The sequence below is a fragment of the Adiantum capillus-veneris genome, chromosome 29 (assembly GCF_014529385.1).
Source record: "Adiantum capillus-veneris isolate H3 chromosome 29, ASM1452938v2, whole genome shotgun sequence".
NCBI lineage: Eukaryota > Viridiplantae > Streptophyta > Polypodiopsida > Polypodiales > Pteridaceae > Adiantum > Adiantum capillus-veneris.
This window is the reverse complement of record NC_140959.1, coordinates 128,036,749-128,054,729: the sequence shown is the minus strand read 5'-3', so window position 1 is coordinate 128,054,729 and position 17,981 is coordinate 128,036,749. Positions and strand designations below refer to the sequence as shown.

General features: G+C 43.3%; 1 protein-coding gene across 1 annotated transcript; it reads right to left on the bottom strand.

The window, feature by feature from the left end:
- Nucleotides 1-390: 390 nt before the first annotated feature.
- Nucleotides 391-1,002, bottom strand: LOC147419914 (uncharacterized). The gene is made up of 2 exons (XM_086506088.1): nt 835-1,002; nt 391-477 (listed from the first exon to the last, which is right to left on the bottom strand). Exons 1-2 carry the CDS (start codon nt 1,000-1,002, stop codon nt 391-393), a joined length of 255 nt encoding a protein of 84 aa, XP_086362214.1.
- Nucleotides 1,003-17,981: the final 16,979 nt, after the last annotated feature.

Sequence of the window (17,981 nt, the reverse complement as noted above, 5' to 3'; positions counted from 1 at the left end):
GCGGTCACCAGTTGACTCAAAAGTCCGTGGAACAAAACTCGCTTATAATGGCTCGTAGCCATATCTGTTGCACGGATGGGAGCTGTTGGATGTAAATATACATCCCTTGTATCATATACGCTCGTCTGTCATGTAATGAAAGAAGCTGGAAGCATTTTGCCAAATCCTTCCCAAGTTTGTATGCTCATAGCGTAAGCCGAACGTGGAAATTTTCCATGCAATATACCTGGATTGAAGCCTTGCTTCGCATAAAGAATGTTGTGAACATCCTCTGTCCACTTCGAGAAACAGTGACACGAAGTCGGCCATGCCGAGCAACATGCCCCCCCGCATCAAGTCGAGCTGTAGGATGTGCCAATATCCTTGAGATTCTAAAGCATCGCGAATTTGCTATGCTTTTGCATCAAAGTCAACCGCTGAGAAGCCGTGCTTCGGAGCCAAGTGGCTGGGATTCAAGCCATGCTTGATTCGAGTTTCATAAGAAATACACAGCCTTGCTGTTAGAAACATCAGAACCATGTCATATGGCAAGCCATGCTTGATTCAAGCTGGCTAGGGAAGCATGGGAAAGGTATATGCAAATCCGGATTGACTGAAAACCTCCGACCTAGACATAGCACGATAATTTTTAAAGACATGCCATGCATGCCTGATCGTACTGATGATGGAGAAAAATCGTGCTTCGGACAAGCCTTGCTTGTGGATGCATATACACGTCTAGTATATGCGCGGTTACACGGCATCACTCATAGCCCTTGCATATTATACTATTCAACAGGTACTTGAATAGTTTGATAAATACAAGTAAAAGTGAATGCTTATCTCATAATTTACCTGTATAAACTTGTCGTGTTGATCACATGTCCGGGATGCTCGAGCTTTCATGAACCTCAAATCGAGCATCAACATCATCTTTGCCGAGTAGCCTTGCTCAATAACTTGCCCGATGTCAGCAATCACAGGTTCCAATGCAGACAAGCCCTCTTCAAGCGATGGAACCATGTTGTCTTATTTTGGATGGTCTTGTTAGCAACATCTAACGCGGTGTAGTGTCACCGCAAATAGAGCAGGTCGTGCCTGGAATCATGTCAAAAATCTGTGAAGGCATCATAGTACTGGAAGGCTCCTACTCTTAGTCGAGCATGCCAAACATCGCGACTATCTTAATCAATCCTTGTTGGAATTGCTTTTGCTCTCGAAATATTTTTGCCACAAGCATAATCCTTGAAACTACGACCTTGTCATGCATGGTATGCTTGGTGGGCCTTGCACTTTGCTTGCTATGTCAATTCCAAATCCAGTGAAACCCTTCTTAAATATTGAAAACTTAACAACTCAAAAGTTTGGACATCCGTAGATTTTCCCAAATCGACTGTCCATGATTAATTCCTGCAGCCTTGAGGATCGTCCATCCTCACACGGTCTCACAATCCCCGCACAAATGCATATGGTTGTTTTTGTGGTGAATGTGGGTGGACTAGCCTGTTGGCAGCGGGTGGGAAAGGCCCCCTTTCAAGGGGATGGCCAATTTACTCAAGGCCCAAAGGGCGGCCGAATCTGAATGAAGGGGTTGAAAGCCATGGCGGCAGCGGGCAGCAGCGCAGAGGAGGAAAAGAGAGAGAGCTCGCGCTCTGCAAGGCTCCTCACACCACCATGAAGCAACGAGATCTCATGATCTCCGCCTTGCGCATCTTACAAGCCTACGCATGCAGGGTTCTGCCGAAGTCAACCTCGATCCTCATCCCGACTAAGGGCGCTTGCCCACGGTCCTCCAACCTGCTTGACTTCGTTCCCGCCTAAGCAGCCATGCTCGCCATGTTGCATGAGCATGCTAAGACCACGCCCTCCTCCTTCTTTCCCAGAATAGTCTGAGGCTCTGATACCAATCTAAGACCCAGGAGCTGCGTTATGAGGATTCTCCGCCCAACCACCCGTTTATATAGCCCTTGGCCACTGTAACAGAATCCCCCTATCCGCCTTTAGCGGCCGGCCGACCCTTGGCCCTGTGGCCCGAGTCCTACTCGCTCTGATACCAATCTAAGACCCAGGAGCTGCGTTATGAGGATTATCCACCCAACCACCCATTTATATAGCCCTTGGCCACTGTAACAGAATCCCCCTATCCGCCTTTAGCAGCCGGTCGGCCCTTGGCCCTGTGGCTCGAGTCCTACTCGCCTGGGTTTGCCCTTGGCCTGACTGTCAAAAGGGCACTACAACAACACCAAAATATTTGGAGAATCCCTTTGAATTACCACAAGTCCAAGAAGAGTAGTCCCCTTGGAAATTTACTCATCGTCTCCCACCCAAGAGACTATGTCACGTAGGAGCAAAACCCTGTCAAAGCATGGATTTACAGCACACGCCGACCAATGCATATGAAGACAAGGGCCTCTCCTTTCACCATTGATCATCACAAGCCCACAACTTCAACATCAATTCCACAATTCATACATACATGCCCTCACAATCTGCCTGCACACAATTTGCCACTAGGCTGCCTTAGCCATAACCCTGCAGAGAACTAGTCGTAACCTGAAGAGCACAACTCCAATTGGGGCACTTTCAAGCTTGAGAGAAAGCTTGAAAAATGACTGGCGATAAATCTAAATATGACCAAATTTGAATCTACATGCCGCTACATACAAAATTGATGCGAACAGGGAGTTGTTCCAACACGACTACCCGTAGAGTAGGCAAGGCGGGGGCAAAAACTGCAATAGAAACCATCAAGGAGGCACAACAAGCTCAAACCTGAAATTTTCTGAAATTTGGCTGAAAGTGTTTAAGTTTGTACATGAGTGTAAGTTATATACAAGTCTCACTTCAAAAAACTCACTCACGGGCACTTACAGCAGCCCGACAACTGTCACTAGACTAGCGACTTGCAGTGCATGTACATGTGCTTGCTAAAGCAAGCTAAAAACCCCACAAAAAGAAATCCCAAACACACTTTTGACATCGGGCCTCATGTCCTTATGTACAAATTTACAAAAAAACGGGCTGTCAGAAATACGTCCAACAACGGCAATAAGTGATCAAGAGTTTCAACCAACCAATTCGCATTGGAAACTATAACAAGAGAGTTTCAACGAATGAATTCCCATAAAGGCAACCATAACGAGTGTTTAAAAAAAACATTCAAAAAGGCAAATTACACATAAATAGCAGTTTGACACAATGCCCGCACAAGGAAACCATAATGTCGCAATAAACTAGTACTCGCTAAGTGACGACAATAAGTGATCAATCGTTTCAACAAACCAACTCGCACTAGAAACCATAACGAGAGAGTTTCAACAAATCGATTATAAAAGGAAACCACAACGAGAGTGTTTAAACAAACCAATGCTAAAAGGCAATCACACACTAATCGCGATTTGACATTATGCCCGTACATGAGAGATATCACGACAAGGCTCGCTTGATATTAACATCAATACAAAGTGGGCCAAAATGTAGATATAGAGAAGTTTTTTTGGCATAATCATCGATACAAAGTATGCCAATCCCCTCCAAGTTTGCCATTAATACAAAAAAGGTGATCACAAAAAAGACGACAATCATGGCCTATCCAAGTGTAACCTCACCCAAAGCCTTGTTCAACCAAGTATTGAGCTTCTTTCTCGTGAAGTCGACCTCTTCATGCACAAACCAATTCTTTCTTAACCGAAAAAAAACACAATGCATTAGAAAACAAAAACGTAATGAGAGTTGACACTATAATGAGTGCTTCAATTAAGACACACAATTACCAAATTTTCTTGAGGCTTTTGATATTTAAGATTAATCTTGATCAATAACCTCATTGGTGTCATCACATAATAATCACAGTAGATAGAATTTGGCGACTAAAGACACTATAGCCAACAAAAATGTGTATAAGTCAACAACAAAAAGGTTAGTACACAATGCAATAGCACACAATACTAAATTGCACCCTAAACCTGTGCAGTATGAGTTCGCAAGCTTTTCAAGGATCTTCTAGTTCTTCTTTGACTTGAAGATTTGAACAATGCATACTAAACTGGTTTAGTTCCCTTCAAGCACAAGAACTTGATTAATTGAAACTATGCACACAACTTGACCATTATGTTTGTAGAAAAAACAATGCATATGTAGACACATTGTCATGCGTTTTTTCAATGAGCATAAAGTCATTAGGTCATGCCAAAAAACTTGCCCACTAGCCTCATGTATATATGTGTACATAGCTCTACAAGTCTAGGAAGTGACCATGTAAAAATTCATGTACAAAGGTGTGGTTTTTCCAGACTTGGATGATGATGTTTTGGGTTGTTTGAGTCCCCAAGACATGTTTTTAATAAATATTTTCAGTTGTGCTTTATATCTCATGAATTGGACTTGTACATCATGAGTTATGAGCATCCGAAGTGGGCAGGCTCAACTTAGAAAGTGATTGCAGGTGCATGCGACAAATGAAATTGGGCCAACTTCATAATTGGAATTATAAATGCTGAAATTCAAGATTTCTAGAAGTAATCGAGATGATAGGCTCCAAGCCGTGTTTTACGGTGTGTCATTCGGTGACCGGAGCAACAAGTTATCCTTTAGGAAAAATGTCCAAGAAGTTCCCCTACTTGGGAAAGAAACTGGAAATTTATTGAGCTTGAGGGAGTTGGGAGGATTGGGGTGGAATTTTCCATGTGGAATGGGAATTATCCCACATGAGAATGGAAAGGGGAAGAATGGAGGTACATAGGCTAAAGGGGGAACCCCCATTAAGTGTATCACCTTGTGGAGAGCTTGCAATGATGGGCTCTTGGGCTCTTGGGGAGAGAGGGGCCCCTTTTCTAGCTATCCACACTGTGTGCTCAGGTGCCTTGTCCCATTTTGGTCCACATGACACTTGCACCCACCCCATTTCCTTGGTCAAAGGGTCACCGTCGACACCTTCTTTTTTACCCAAAATTGGCAAAAAATGAACCAATTAAAAGAGGCCTACAAAGAGAGCCTTGTTGGTTGAGAAGAGAGATAAACGTTTGGGGATAAAAGATAAGAAATCCCCCATTTTAATAGTTGAAACACCTGCACAACTTTCAGAGAACTCATTTTTGAGCAAGAAAGAGTACACCCCCGGTTTCGAGCGGCCATAAATCTTCCATCTTTCATTTGTTTTTTGCCTACGGATACTCTATAGATAGATTCTCCAAAAGACAAGATTTTTCATGTTTTCCTCAGTTTCCCCTAGGTTTGAGTGTGTTTCATACTAAAAGGGTCTCTCATAAATCTCTACAGGTGTTTTCGGCGATGTAATAGTTCTTTCTTCCGATGGTGTTATTTGTGCAAGGCTATAGAGGCACTCATTTTTCTTGTTGTTTGCATGCTAACATCATTTTGGTGACCCCACTTAGGATCACGTGCTCCTATGCTCCAATTCTTGTGAAATATGTCTATTCTGCAGGTAGAGAATGTAAAGGGGATGTGGGTCCTTATGGACAACCGCTTATGTATGTGCATTTTGTGGACAACACTTGAGGTGGTCATGTAATTGGATTGCAGCCTTTTGAGTGCTTGGATTCACAAAACCTCACAACCCTAGGGGCTGGGATACCCAATGTGAGGTGGATTAGGTACTGGATGATCCATCAACATTGCTTGAGCTTTCGACATCACATGTAAGTGGTTTTTTGGCAATCAAACATGGCGGACACGTTTCTAGAGTTTCATGGATTGCCTAATGAGAATGCACAGACTTTTATTGAAAAATTGGAAGTCAATACTTACTACGAAATATACTAGACCAAGCTATATTGTTGTGGCTGCTACAACACAGTTTACAAGATGAGGCAAAAGTTTGGTTATGAAATCATGAAGACTTGGTGCAGACACAAACTCTAAGGGTGGTTTTGGACTACAATCTTGTGAAGCAAGCTTTTATGGCACACTACAGATGCATTGGATTACTTGATGAAGTCTGACATGAAATTTTGGGATACACTCAAAAGGTTAATCAAGGTTTTGATGATTTTGTCATGAAGTTCACCCGTAGATTTGGGAAATGAAATCCCTCCATCCATGTTAAAGAAGGACCGTTTTGTGCCAAACTTAAAAGTTGAGATGAAAAGGCTCGCTACCTTTGAGGAAGCAATCACTATCGCGAGGGAGAAAGATTGGAAGACCCAAATACTTAATGAATATGGGAATGTGGTCCCTGTACAAAGTAATAGTGGCAAAAATGAGGTAAATCTGGAAAAGACTGGAGCCCAACCTGCTCAGAGGGTTTCTAATACTGAACAACTACAGCGAAATATGCAAGAGATGATGACCATGATGCATGAATTTTGCGACTTAGTGTTCTTGGAGGTGGTAGTGGTCGTGGACATGGTAGAGGACAGGCCCAGGCACAACCTAATGCTAATGCAGGTCGTGAACAAGGTGTCTTTGAGCCGCAAAGGAGGTTCATCCCTACCTGTTATAATTGTGGTGAACCTGGTCACATCATCTATTATTGTTCAAAGCCAACAAGGATAGGAGGTGACATGTTTCCACTTCCCCAATAGATTCCTAATAGAGATAATGATTGTGCATTGGATATACGAGGAGATTAAGGTACTAAACAGGAAAATAAAGCCTCAATTTCTGGTGGTTGTGGGTATTGTGCGTGTTGAAAAGAAAGAAGCAGATATGTTGCCCATAGGCAAAAGAGAGAGGGAAGGCTATGCCTTTTCAAGTCCTAGTAAAAAGAAGGGAAAAGAGAAAGAGGGTGAAGGTTCAAAATCCAAGAGGAATAGAAGACCTTGTAGATGGTTTGAAGTAGTAGATTTACCTTTGGGAGAAGGCTAAACAGCTTACAGTTTAAAGGAAGACCTGATTGGGAGGAAAGTAGATTGTACTTTTGGACAGTTGATGAGTATGGTGCCCAAACTTAAGAGGCAGTGAAAGTCCTTAGTGAATCCAAAGAAAGAGCCGAAGCATGGACAAGTCAAAGTGTTTTCAATGCAAGAGTACCCGACATTTGTCCTGTGGTGCATGCTTGGCACAAAGGTGTGGGCATGGGAGAGGCCTTCATTGATGGAGGTACTCAAGTTTGTGTGATCACACAGTCATGGGAGAGGAGTAAACTTTCATGTTATGCCAGCTGGCTTGTGATCTTTCCCTTCATTTTGGGACAACCTCGGTTGAGAGTTGTTGGTGTTGTGTGCAAGATTGGGGCAAGGGCACAATCTGTATGTATGGCAGGAAGGGTGAAAAAAGGGTGTTTGATATGACTACCAAGCAACCTTTGGCACTAGAAGATGCGAGTGAAAATGATGAATCCGAAGTTACCAGTGGATTCCTGAAAATTCAGAAAGTAGCTTTGCTTCCAGGTCTAGTGATGAGGGTGAAGTGTCATTCTTGTTGTTGGATGAGGAGAAGAGGGAAGTGGGTGAAATGTTGCAAGTGTTAGGGAGTATAAATGCTCCAATCCATTTAGAGCAACTTGAGGATTTGATGCAGCCTAAACAGGAATTTCCAGTAAAGGAAGAATTGAATCAAAATATCCTAAGCACCGATCTGACACAAGGAAAAAGAAGGGAGTACTTAACAATTTTGTATAGGTTTTCAAATCTTTTCATCACTTCATATCAAGAAATAAGGGTTTTTTTTTGGAGATCCTGTGAAGATTGAACTAGTTGAAGGGGCAAAGCTAATAAGACAAGTGACTAAGAAGGATGGGTAAGGAACAAATGAACTCTTTAAAAGAAGAAGTGGATAAACTTTTGGATGCAGGGTTCATTGTGCCAGTGATAATGTTGAATGGGTGAGATCTGTAGTGTTCACTCCAAAGAAAGATGGGCGTTCGAGAGTTTGCCTTGATTATAATCCATTAAATGTAGTGACCGCAATAGATCCTTACCCCTTACCTTTCATTGATCAACTTTTGGATGTCGTGGTTGGCTTCGAAAGGTACAGTGTTTGTGATGGTTATTTAGGGTATTTTTAGCTTATCCTTGCTCCTGAAGAATGTAGAAAGACTACTTTTATCACGCCATGGGGTTGTTTCTGCTTTTCATGCCTTCATTTTGGGTTAACAAATGGGCCTAGAGCTTCTGAAAGAAAATTGGATTGGGTCCTTACCCCGTTCCTCGAGAAGTTTTTCAAAGGTTTCATAGATTATTTCTATGTATACAGTTCAAGGAAGGAGCATGTTCAAAATCTTGAAATGACTATTGCAAGGTATGATGAATGCGGGAAGAAGTGTCATTTGGCGCATCCAAGAGTGAAGATTCTTGGGCATGTGATTTCAAAAAATGGGATTGAAGCAGCTCTAGACAAAGTGGAAGCTTTGTTATTGCTATCATCTCCAAATGACACCAAACAGTTGGTCACTTTCACATAGAGGATTAAATATGTGTCTCAATCCATACCTTTGGCATCACAACTATTGTATCCATTGCAGTAAGAGGTTAAGAATGATCCCTTGGAGTGGTCTTGTGACTATGATGATGGTTTTGACAGAGTCAAAGAAATTTTGAGTACACTAACCATTATGCAAGGTCCTAACTGGGAAAGGGAGTTCTATGTTAATCCATCGGTGGGAGATGATGACATTCGGGCAATGTTATTACAAAGGAGGAAAGAATCTGAGTATATAAATCATGTTCATTATGCTAGCAAAGTGAAGACTCCTCTTGAATGAGATTACTCTAAAATTGAATTGGTGATTACTAGCATGGTTTATGCTTTATAGACGATTCAGACATTGCTTTTGTTGCAAAAGTTGTTCACCTTTTTCACCAGTTATTCAGTGCTTTCTCAGTTTTTCAATAGTTTGAATATATAAAAAAGAATGATGAAATGGGTCATTGAACTTCAGGAGTTTCAACTCACCTTTTCGGTAGAAGAGAGTGCTCGAACTACTTGACACTTCTGCTTTGGTTAAGGAAGAGGTGGTGGAAAAGAGGAAAGTCGAGACTCTTGCAATACCTGATGCTTCACTGTTATGGCTCTTATGAAAGAAGTCATGGTTCTGCTTTGGGAGGTATCATCATTTATGATGCATAAGGAAAACTTGTAAGGAAAGAAGGGCTAAAACTTGATGCAAAAAGTAACAATGAAGCAGAGTACATGGATTTTGAAGGTGGTTTACACATATGTTTTTAGTTGAGAATTAGACGCTTACAGATTAAAGGAGATGCCTTGTTGGTTTTGAAGCAAGTATTGGGAGTATGGAAGAATAAGAGTCTTGAACTGAAGAATTTATGCTTCAAGGTGAAATCATTGCTAAAAACATTTGAAGCATGGAGTTTGCAGCATATTTAGAGGTCTCAAAATGAAGAAGCTCATGATGCTTCCCAAGAAATGATCACTTGTGTGTTTCTATTGAAGGAAAATGCCCCTTTATATCATGGGAGGGAAGTTTTATCAAAGGAGATGGATTTTTTGTTGACAGGTATTTCACCTGAAGGTCTACAATACTCCAAAGAATATGCTTTTATAAGAAAAGCTATAAAGTACAAAATGCTTGATGATGTGATTTACATGAAAAGAAGTGATTTGGTTTTACATCGTGTGCCCTAGAAAGAGGAAATCTACAAGATTTTGGAAGGGATCTTGTGGAGGCCATTTTGCTATAAAGATCATGTTGCACAAACCAACCTCTATGTAATTCATGACATCTACTGCTGTAACTCTGTGTCCGGATTACATATGAATAAAGAAGGAGGTGTCTTGTGCCTTTGTACTATGTACTGTCTTCTCTCCTATCTCTATGTGTCTGATGTTCACATAATGTAGTTTGCGGGTAATCATTCCCGTAATGCCTATTGCTCCTGTGCGGGCAATACCCATTACATCTCGTGACCACGATGCGTGATGGATGACCTGCGATGAATATGCATGCACACTAGGTTGCAAGGTCCGCCTGACCCTATGGTTCCAATTGTAGGAAGACGTTGGAGGAGAGGCGGTTCAGATGAATTTGTTTTTTCTTCACTACCGCAGGTTGAGAAATCTATATCTCCATCACCAAGCCCGGTGTGTGGTAGGCGGTTGCGGGGGACGAGGCGTGCTCCACGCAGTCAGTCATGCCCTCCTGTCGTACGTTCACCCTCACCCACACAGGTTGCTCCACCACCGTCTCCGGTAAGCAGTCCGGGGGTGTCTTCGCCACTGTCCCCACCTCCTAGTGCTCGTCAGCTTTTTTCGGGGGGAGGTACAGTTGGGCAAGGGGTGATGGCACATCCTCAGATTAAGTATAGTCGATTTTGAGGTCTTTCAAGAGAAGAACATGATGCACATTTGCACCAATTCAATAAAGCTTATGGATTGAATCATCCTAGGGTGGTGATTCCTCTCCATCAACAATCAGTGCTTGAATCTACACTCTCGGGGAAAGCTACAAAATGGTTGTCCGAATACCCTGATGATCATTTTCAAACGTATGTCGACGGATCCTGAGCGTTTCTATGAAGGTTTAGAACGAAAAAGACAATCCCTCAACATTTGGAAAAGCTTCGAACGCTGCGGCATAAGTCATTGCCAGTGGAGGATTACGCTGCCAAATTTTGGATGCTTTTGCACAGGGTACCTCAGGCAGAAAGGCCGGCAGCAGAGGTGCTGAATGATTATTTTTTGTGAGGGTCAACAAGGATCTCAGAACTGCTATGGAAACAGTGGATAAGGTAACTAATCCACTGGATAATGTAATTGCTAGGGCTGTAGTAGCAGGAGAAGCTTTAGAGGATACGGAATCTCCAAAGAAATCAAAGAAAAAAGACAGGAATAAATCTCATTGGAAGTTGCAAGATAGTGGCAGTGATAGTTCGGAGTCGACGTCCGCAGTATCAGATTCCTGAGACTCAAGCAACAACGATTCGGGGAAAGAATCGGAAGAGACACCTCGGAAAAAATCCCAACGTCACGGGAAAGGTGCTTCATCTGGATCGTCGGAATTGGCTACGGTGGCCAAAAGTCTGAAGAAACTATGGTGTACCCAGTGTCGGAATCCGGGCCACGCTGCTCAGGAGTGCACAATGAATTAGAAGTGGTGTGCGATTTGCACGACCAATACTCATAATACAGTGGAATGTTATTTCAACGGTCGGGGTCGTCAGAGTCAAGGAGACTCTTCTACATGGAAACAACCACAGATAGGGCAGGGACAAGAGCCTTCTGTAGCGATGGCTCATGCTCATACATCAGAGACGCCTTTGAAAGGTGAAGCAGAAGGACGGGGTCAACGAGGAAGATGAGGTCGCAGAAGAGGTGGCCAAGATCCTAATCAACCCAAGACCTGTCTTTTCTATTTGGGGGATGGGCACTGGCAATCCGAGTGTACTAAAGCTATGGAATATGATCGGAAGAAGCAAGAACGTGCTGCAAGAAAACAGCCTAGTGTGGCTATGGTTCAGATTGAAGGATTGGAGGAGTCTGATCTAGTGGTTTTATTAATCACGTGATCGGGTAAAAATGTGGTTCCACCACCCGATGTAAAGATTCCAGACTGGACGGCTCAGGAAGAAGTGCGGAAAAAGACTGTGTCCTGGTTGCCACAATCCGCACCACCGGTGAAGTCATCAGGACCATCGACTGTGGGCCTGGAAATAAAGGAAGGAAAATTTGTAAATAAGGATGATATTCAAGAAGAGGAGGATTGGAATTCAGTTTGGAAAGAGGTCCTCACGTCACCAATACAAGTACCTCTGGGTTCATTGCTGAAATTGGTCCCGCATTTTCATAATGCATTGCTGCGGCAAACGTCCATAGAGCTGAGGGAAGTCGCCATCAGGAAAGTTGAAGGCGAGGAGGATGATTCAGCCCCGTTGCCAACAAAAAGGATCACGGATACCCGCATTCCAGAGCTAGCAGTGTAAGCACAGGTTGAGAGATAATATTTTCTTTAAACTTTTTGAAAGCACTGTTCTCCTTGTCAGATCATGTAAACCTAACATTTTTCTTTGTTAGGTCATGTAATGGTCCCACAATTTGTGAGAACTTTTCTATAAAGCGTCTATAGTATGCACATGTACCTATAAAGCTTCTTAGTTCATGTAGATTCCTTGGATTAGGCCATCCTTTTATTACCTCTAGCTTTGATGGATCCACTTGGATGCCATCTTGAGAGATAATTTGACCTAGATGTTGAATCTCTTGTAAGAAAAATTCTTTTTTCTTTCGATTAATATAAAGTTTATTCTCTTGTTAGACTTGAAATATTACCTTGAGGTGTTGCTTGTGTTCGTTTAGTGAATTAGAGTAGACGATAATATCATCAAACAACACTCTAGTAAAGGTTCAATAGATTCTCCATCAAGAGGTTAAATGTGGTTGGTGCATTGGTCAACCCAAAAGGCATGACAATGTATTCATAAAGACGAAATGTAGCGCAAAATGCGGTCTTTACAATGTCTTGATCAACTATCCTTATTTGATGATAGTCACTTTTAGGTCCATCCTTCTGAAGTAGGTTGACCCTTGCAGATTATTAGGCCTTCTACCCATGGAATAGGAAACCTTTTCTTGATAGTGATCCTATTTAGTGCTCTATAGTTGACACACATACGATATGTGTTGTATTTGTTTCGCACTAATAACACGGGTGAACAAAATGGAGATGAGCTAGGCCTAACCATGCCCTTCTCAACTAACTCATGCACTTGCTGACATCGGGTTATTCACACCGCTCTCTAGCCCTCGCCAGAGAACTGAGGTCCTAGGAAACAAATGTCAGACGCCATTTTTTTTCTCTTCAAAATATCCCTCTTTCATTATGAACCACACTCTCTCTCTCTCTCTCTCTCTCTCTCTCTCTCTCTCTCTCTCTCTCTCTCTCTCTCTCTCTCTCTCTCTCTCTCTCCCTCTCTCTCTCTCTCTCTCTCTCTCATTTTCCCCTTTCTTTGCCTCGTAGACGCCTCTCTCCTCCCCCTTTTTTTCTTCCCCCCCCCCCCCCCCCCCCCTCTCTCACTACCTCCGTTCCCCCTTCCTTCTCTCTCTTCTATCTCTCGCTGCTTGTTAACAACCCATAAGGGGACGAGAATAATGCAACTCTCCCTCTCCCTCATATCCCATCCTTTGACCCCATTTAATTCCTCCCCTTCGTCATTCAAAGACAGCCGAAATTAGCCGTACCGCCCCCCCCCCCCCCCCCTTGCGCGTCCTTTGGACCAGCCCATAGGCGCGAGCCCGTAGGCGCATGAGACCATCTCTTTCTCTCTCCCACAACGCACACACCCAATCCCTCCCTTGCCACTTCACCGCTTCTGTGTGTGTGTGTGTGTGTGTGTGTGTGTGCTCGGAGCAGTCCGTAGATGGAGTTTGCAGGACGAATCCATATCTCTCTCTCACACACCCTACACACACACACACTCTCCCCTCCCATCTTCCCCAGCGCCTTCCCCTCTCACCACTCTGTTTTCCCTGCATGTAGAAAACACATAATATATATATATGTATATATATATTGTGTATATAAAAACCACCCCCCCCCCCCCCCCTCCTACTCTCGCTCCCACACACTATGCTACACACATATTTACCATATATGATACACACTACACACAACACATACACACATACATGCACACATGCATATATGCACTCACAAAAAAAAGAAAAAATGACATCAACACCAAAGGAAAGAAGGCGGCTAACTCGCGCGTCGCCAACACCAAAACAAGAAGTGACGTCGAAGGCATGCTCCGGCCAGCACCGAAAGGAGGTAGCACATAACATCTCGACTTCTCGCAACAAAAACCAATTCCAACAACACAACTAAAACCTCACACCGACCACCCGAACCATCGACAAAACCCTTGTAAATGCCTCAAAACCCCACTCTTCCCTAATAACCTAGCCATGGATAGTGAATTGTAACAAAACTCTCCCCACCCCACTCTTTCCTCTCACTCTATCTCTACTTTCTCTCTCCATCTCTCTATCTCTCTTACTAGAGAGGCATCTAGACCTTCAACGACAACCACTGGATATTTGCAAGGACCATTAGGTAAGGACCACCTTTCAAGCCTATATAAAGAGGCCTCCGCTAAGCACAAAGCAAAGACAAGTGAAGGAGAAACACATTAGCTCCATGAAATCCACATTTTAAGCACCACTAAGCACGTAATGTACCCATGCTAGAGAGCTAATGGCATCATGTTTGGTTGCAAGCTTGGGAATTTTAGCATTGGCAACATCACCAATTTTCCCATGATTCACCACATCGTGGTTGAGTTACTAATCACGACAATTCTATGCTCAAGAAGTAGTCACTACTCTCCCGCCAAGCAACATGAGCACACTTGGATTGAAGGCATCAACACCATGCTACCTTGGCCCACTCTCAATGTTGTTGATTGATGTCGTCAGTGGCTGCATCGTCTTGATGTTTTCCCTCAGCTAACCTTCCCGCTAACTCCAACCTCGCCATGCACCATATGGCGCTCGCATTCCATGATGCATCCCTAATGCCAAGAGCCAGGTTTGTAATCGTGAAGACCAACACTTGTAAGTATCCTCATCGCCAATAAAGGGTGCAATGCTATCTTGATCTTTGGCGTCCATTCTCTATTTTGGTTTCCCATATTCGCGGGATGTTTCGTCTCTTGTATATCACCCTTCTTGTGCTCCATCACGTGCGATCAATCCAATCAATCAGTGTGCCCTATTCCGACCTTGCCACATACCTCCCTCATACACACACTAATGACTAGTGATTAGGCATTTTTTTAACATGTGGACGTCTGTTATACAATTATTTCATGTTGATTATCTACAGGGCATTTCACTTTTTCTACCCTAGGTCATGTATGTTTGCGTCCTAGCCACACTTATGCTAGGTGGTGCCCCTTCGTACCTATAGGATTATTCCTACCATGAGATGATGTTTTGGGAGGTTCAGGCTATGTGTGGTATAGAGGCCACCCCATATGGCATGTCATTTCGGACCATCATTTTCTTTGCATCCTCACCGAGGATCCTTTCATGAAACCCTCCAGTTTACAAGACTGAAACCCCTAAATTTTTGTGGATGGATGAATGGCTAGCAGGGTTCGCTAACTGGACAACAGAAGAAGAAGAACTCCAAGCACAACTAGACGAACTCCGCATCTCCGTCGAAGCTCGAGTGCCAGACGTAACGGTAATCTATTTGCTGTGCGAGAGTCAACCAACACACCAAACTCAGTGGATATACATAGGGTGGGTTCCAAGAAGAATAAGGAGAAAGTCAAAACCATGTTGGCAACCTACAACCAATCCGCAACAACAAGATGGAGGGAGCTCTGCACAATAGACAATCAACACTATACTACTTCGAGAATCGGAAATTCAAGTCACCGAGGTAATTATCACAGTCAGTTTCAAAGTCGCACCTTATGCTGCAACACAGATAACGAAATCACATGCTCACGCTCTCACTAGAGAGACTAGGGATCTATTAAGTTTGTTTCAGGAAAGAATACCACCGTCTCCCACAAGCTTGGACAGTGACTAAGCATCTCTCAGCTTCACATGAATCAATAGAACCTACCTCAAGACAGATCACACATACCGACACGAGTATGCTCAATCAAGGTAATACTGCACTTGAAAGCTCACTACTAGCGCGTCATTGACACCATGCTGGGTGGGGAGCGTTTTTTTGAGGTTCTGACATCAGATTAGCCATTGTTCTTACCTTTGGTACAAGGCAATGTACCGTTCGAGATTTTAATCTATGTTCTAGTATAAAAGGGTATACATGCCTCCTTGTAAAGAAAAAAAAGAAAAAAAACTTTTTTTGCAAGCTAAGCAGTGTGTCTTTCTAGCTCTCTCTCAGTAATCATGGCAAGTGTAGCATTTTCAACATTTAAGGGAAAGAAGGGGGAGGATTTGGTAACACACTTCCTAGATGACTTTGACGGCATGTGTAGTGAGCAACAAAGATACAGATGAATCTCGGGTTAGAATCTTTAAGCATCTCATGAAGCTAGAAGCTAGGTCATGGTACAATGCACTTCCACAAGCGACTAAGGATGACTGAGAGCCCTTAAAAACCGCTTTTAAGAGGCGCTTTGGGGGAGGTACCACTTCGGACAATTTGTGGGACAAGTTGAGAGACTTGAAGCAAGAGGGTCTTTTAGAATATGCCACCTATGAGTCCAAATTTGTGGATTTATGGGAATGGTGGGTTGAGCCACTCGCATGGGGGGAAGCTGCACCCAATTTTCTAAATAAATACCGGTTCACGCATGGCTTATGGCCGCTTCTCAAGGAGAAGGTGAAGGGTAGATTCCCGGCTACGTACGAGTTAGTCGTCAAGATTGCTCGCCTTAAGGACAAGAAGCTGCGAATGAAAGCCAAAGAAACCGAGTCAATGGAAGCAGGAACATCGCGTCGACCAAAAACCATGACAACCACCATTCCACCACCACCACCGGCTCATGGGGTAAGAGATGACCAAAAAGATATTTTGGCCATATTACTGACCAACTGTAGAATTTGTATGTCCACTTAATACAGTAAGGAAGGAATCAAGAAAGAGATCAATACCCAGGAAGAGCACGATGACAAAACATTGAATATCACTGCTACAACTACGGAGAAGATGGTCACGGTATGTACTATTGTCCCAAACCACAACAAAACTATAATAGAGGAGATAGGAGAAACCAATTTTCACCCCCTAGAGAAAGAACACCCCCACCCCGAGCACCAGCCCCACCAACACAAATCCTACGTCCACCCCAGGCACCACCACAAGCATCCATTCCACCTCTTCCACCGACACGACCACCTGATTGCCCTGTAAACATCATAAGGCTAAAAGAAAAAGGAAAGGCCGTAGTAGTGGATCCACCCAGAGAAAAGGAGAGGGATAAGTGTAAGGAGAAGGTAACCTTTGTAGAACCATTTGAAGCCATGACTGTGAAAAGATATAGGAGGGAGAATGCTACTCAATCTGATGATGAGAGAAGCATGAAAGGAGAGATTAGCAAGAGGCCATCCAGGCCACGATGGAAATTAGGCATCACCGACTTCCAGTTAGAGGAAAGTTCTAAGCCCTATGATCTAACATTGGATGTGGCAGAGCAAGGATCAAAGATTACATGGCCACAACTGCTACATCTTGCACCAAAGGTACGACGGCAATGGTCCAAAATGGTAAGTACAAGATGCTCCAAAGCAATATAGCCAGAGAAATTTTGGGTTGCAACATGGATGACATCCTTCCAACTGTCAACGTCAACATAAAAGGAAAGAGGGTTGGAAACACCTACATTGATAGAGGTGCACAAATATGTGTGATGAGTGAAGCTATGATGCTTCAGTTGGGGCTCGAGGTTGACAGTCCTTCTCCATGCAAGGCAAAGATGGCAAACAATGAAAAAGTGTGTAGGTGTGGCAAGTTCAGTGAAGATAAAAGCTTTCAACACTGAGGTAGAAGTAGATTTTTTTGTAATGCCTACTAAGGGGGAGGGCTATCTATTAATATTGGGAAGGCCATGGTTGATGGCCATGAAGGCAAAACAAGACTGGGGCACTGTACTTCTACGCATGACTGGTAAGAAAGGAGAGACAATGTACTACGACATGAAGTCTGGCAAGCATAAGCAAATGGATCTAGAAACATCAGTAGATGAGGCCACTAGGGAGTCTTCCACTTCTGAGGAGGAGACCACACCCACCAATGAAAGTGACAGTTCCATCCATGTGATGGGTATCATCATAAAAGATCCACAAAGGGTAAGCACAATTGGTGATCCGTCACCAGAACGGCAACACAATGAAAAGGAGAGCAAATCACCTGGCCTAGGAGAAACTAGGTTGAAGGGTATGTTGTGCATGGAATTGACATTTGAGGAGAAAGATAGTTTTTTGCAAATGTTGATGGGATTTTCTGACCTTTTCATTGACAACTATGAAAGAATCACAGGTATTACAGTGGTGGAACATCATATTAAGCTGAAGAAGGGGTAAAACCAGTTGTGCAAAAGCTGTGACGACTGGGGGTCATACAAGAAAATGCACTCCCGGCCGAGGTAAGGAAGCTAGTAGAAGCA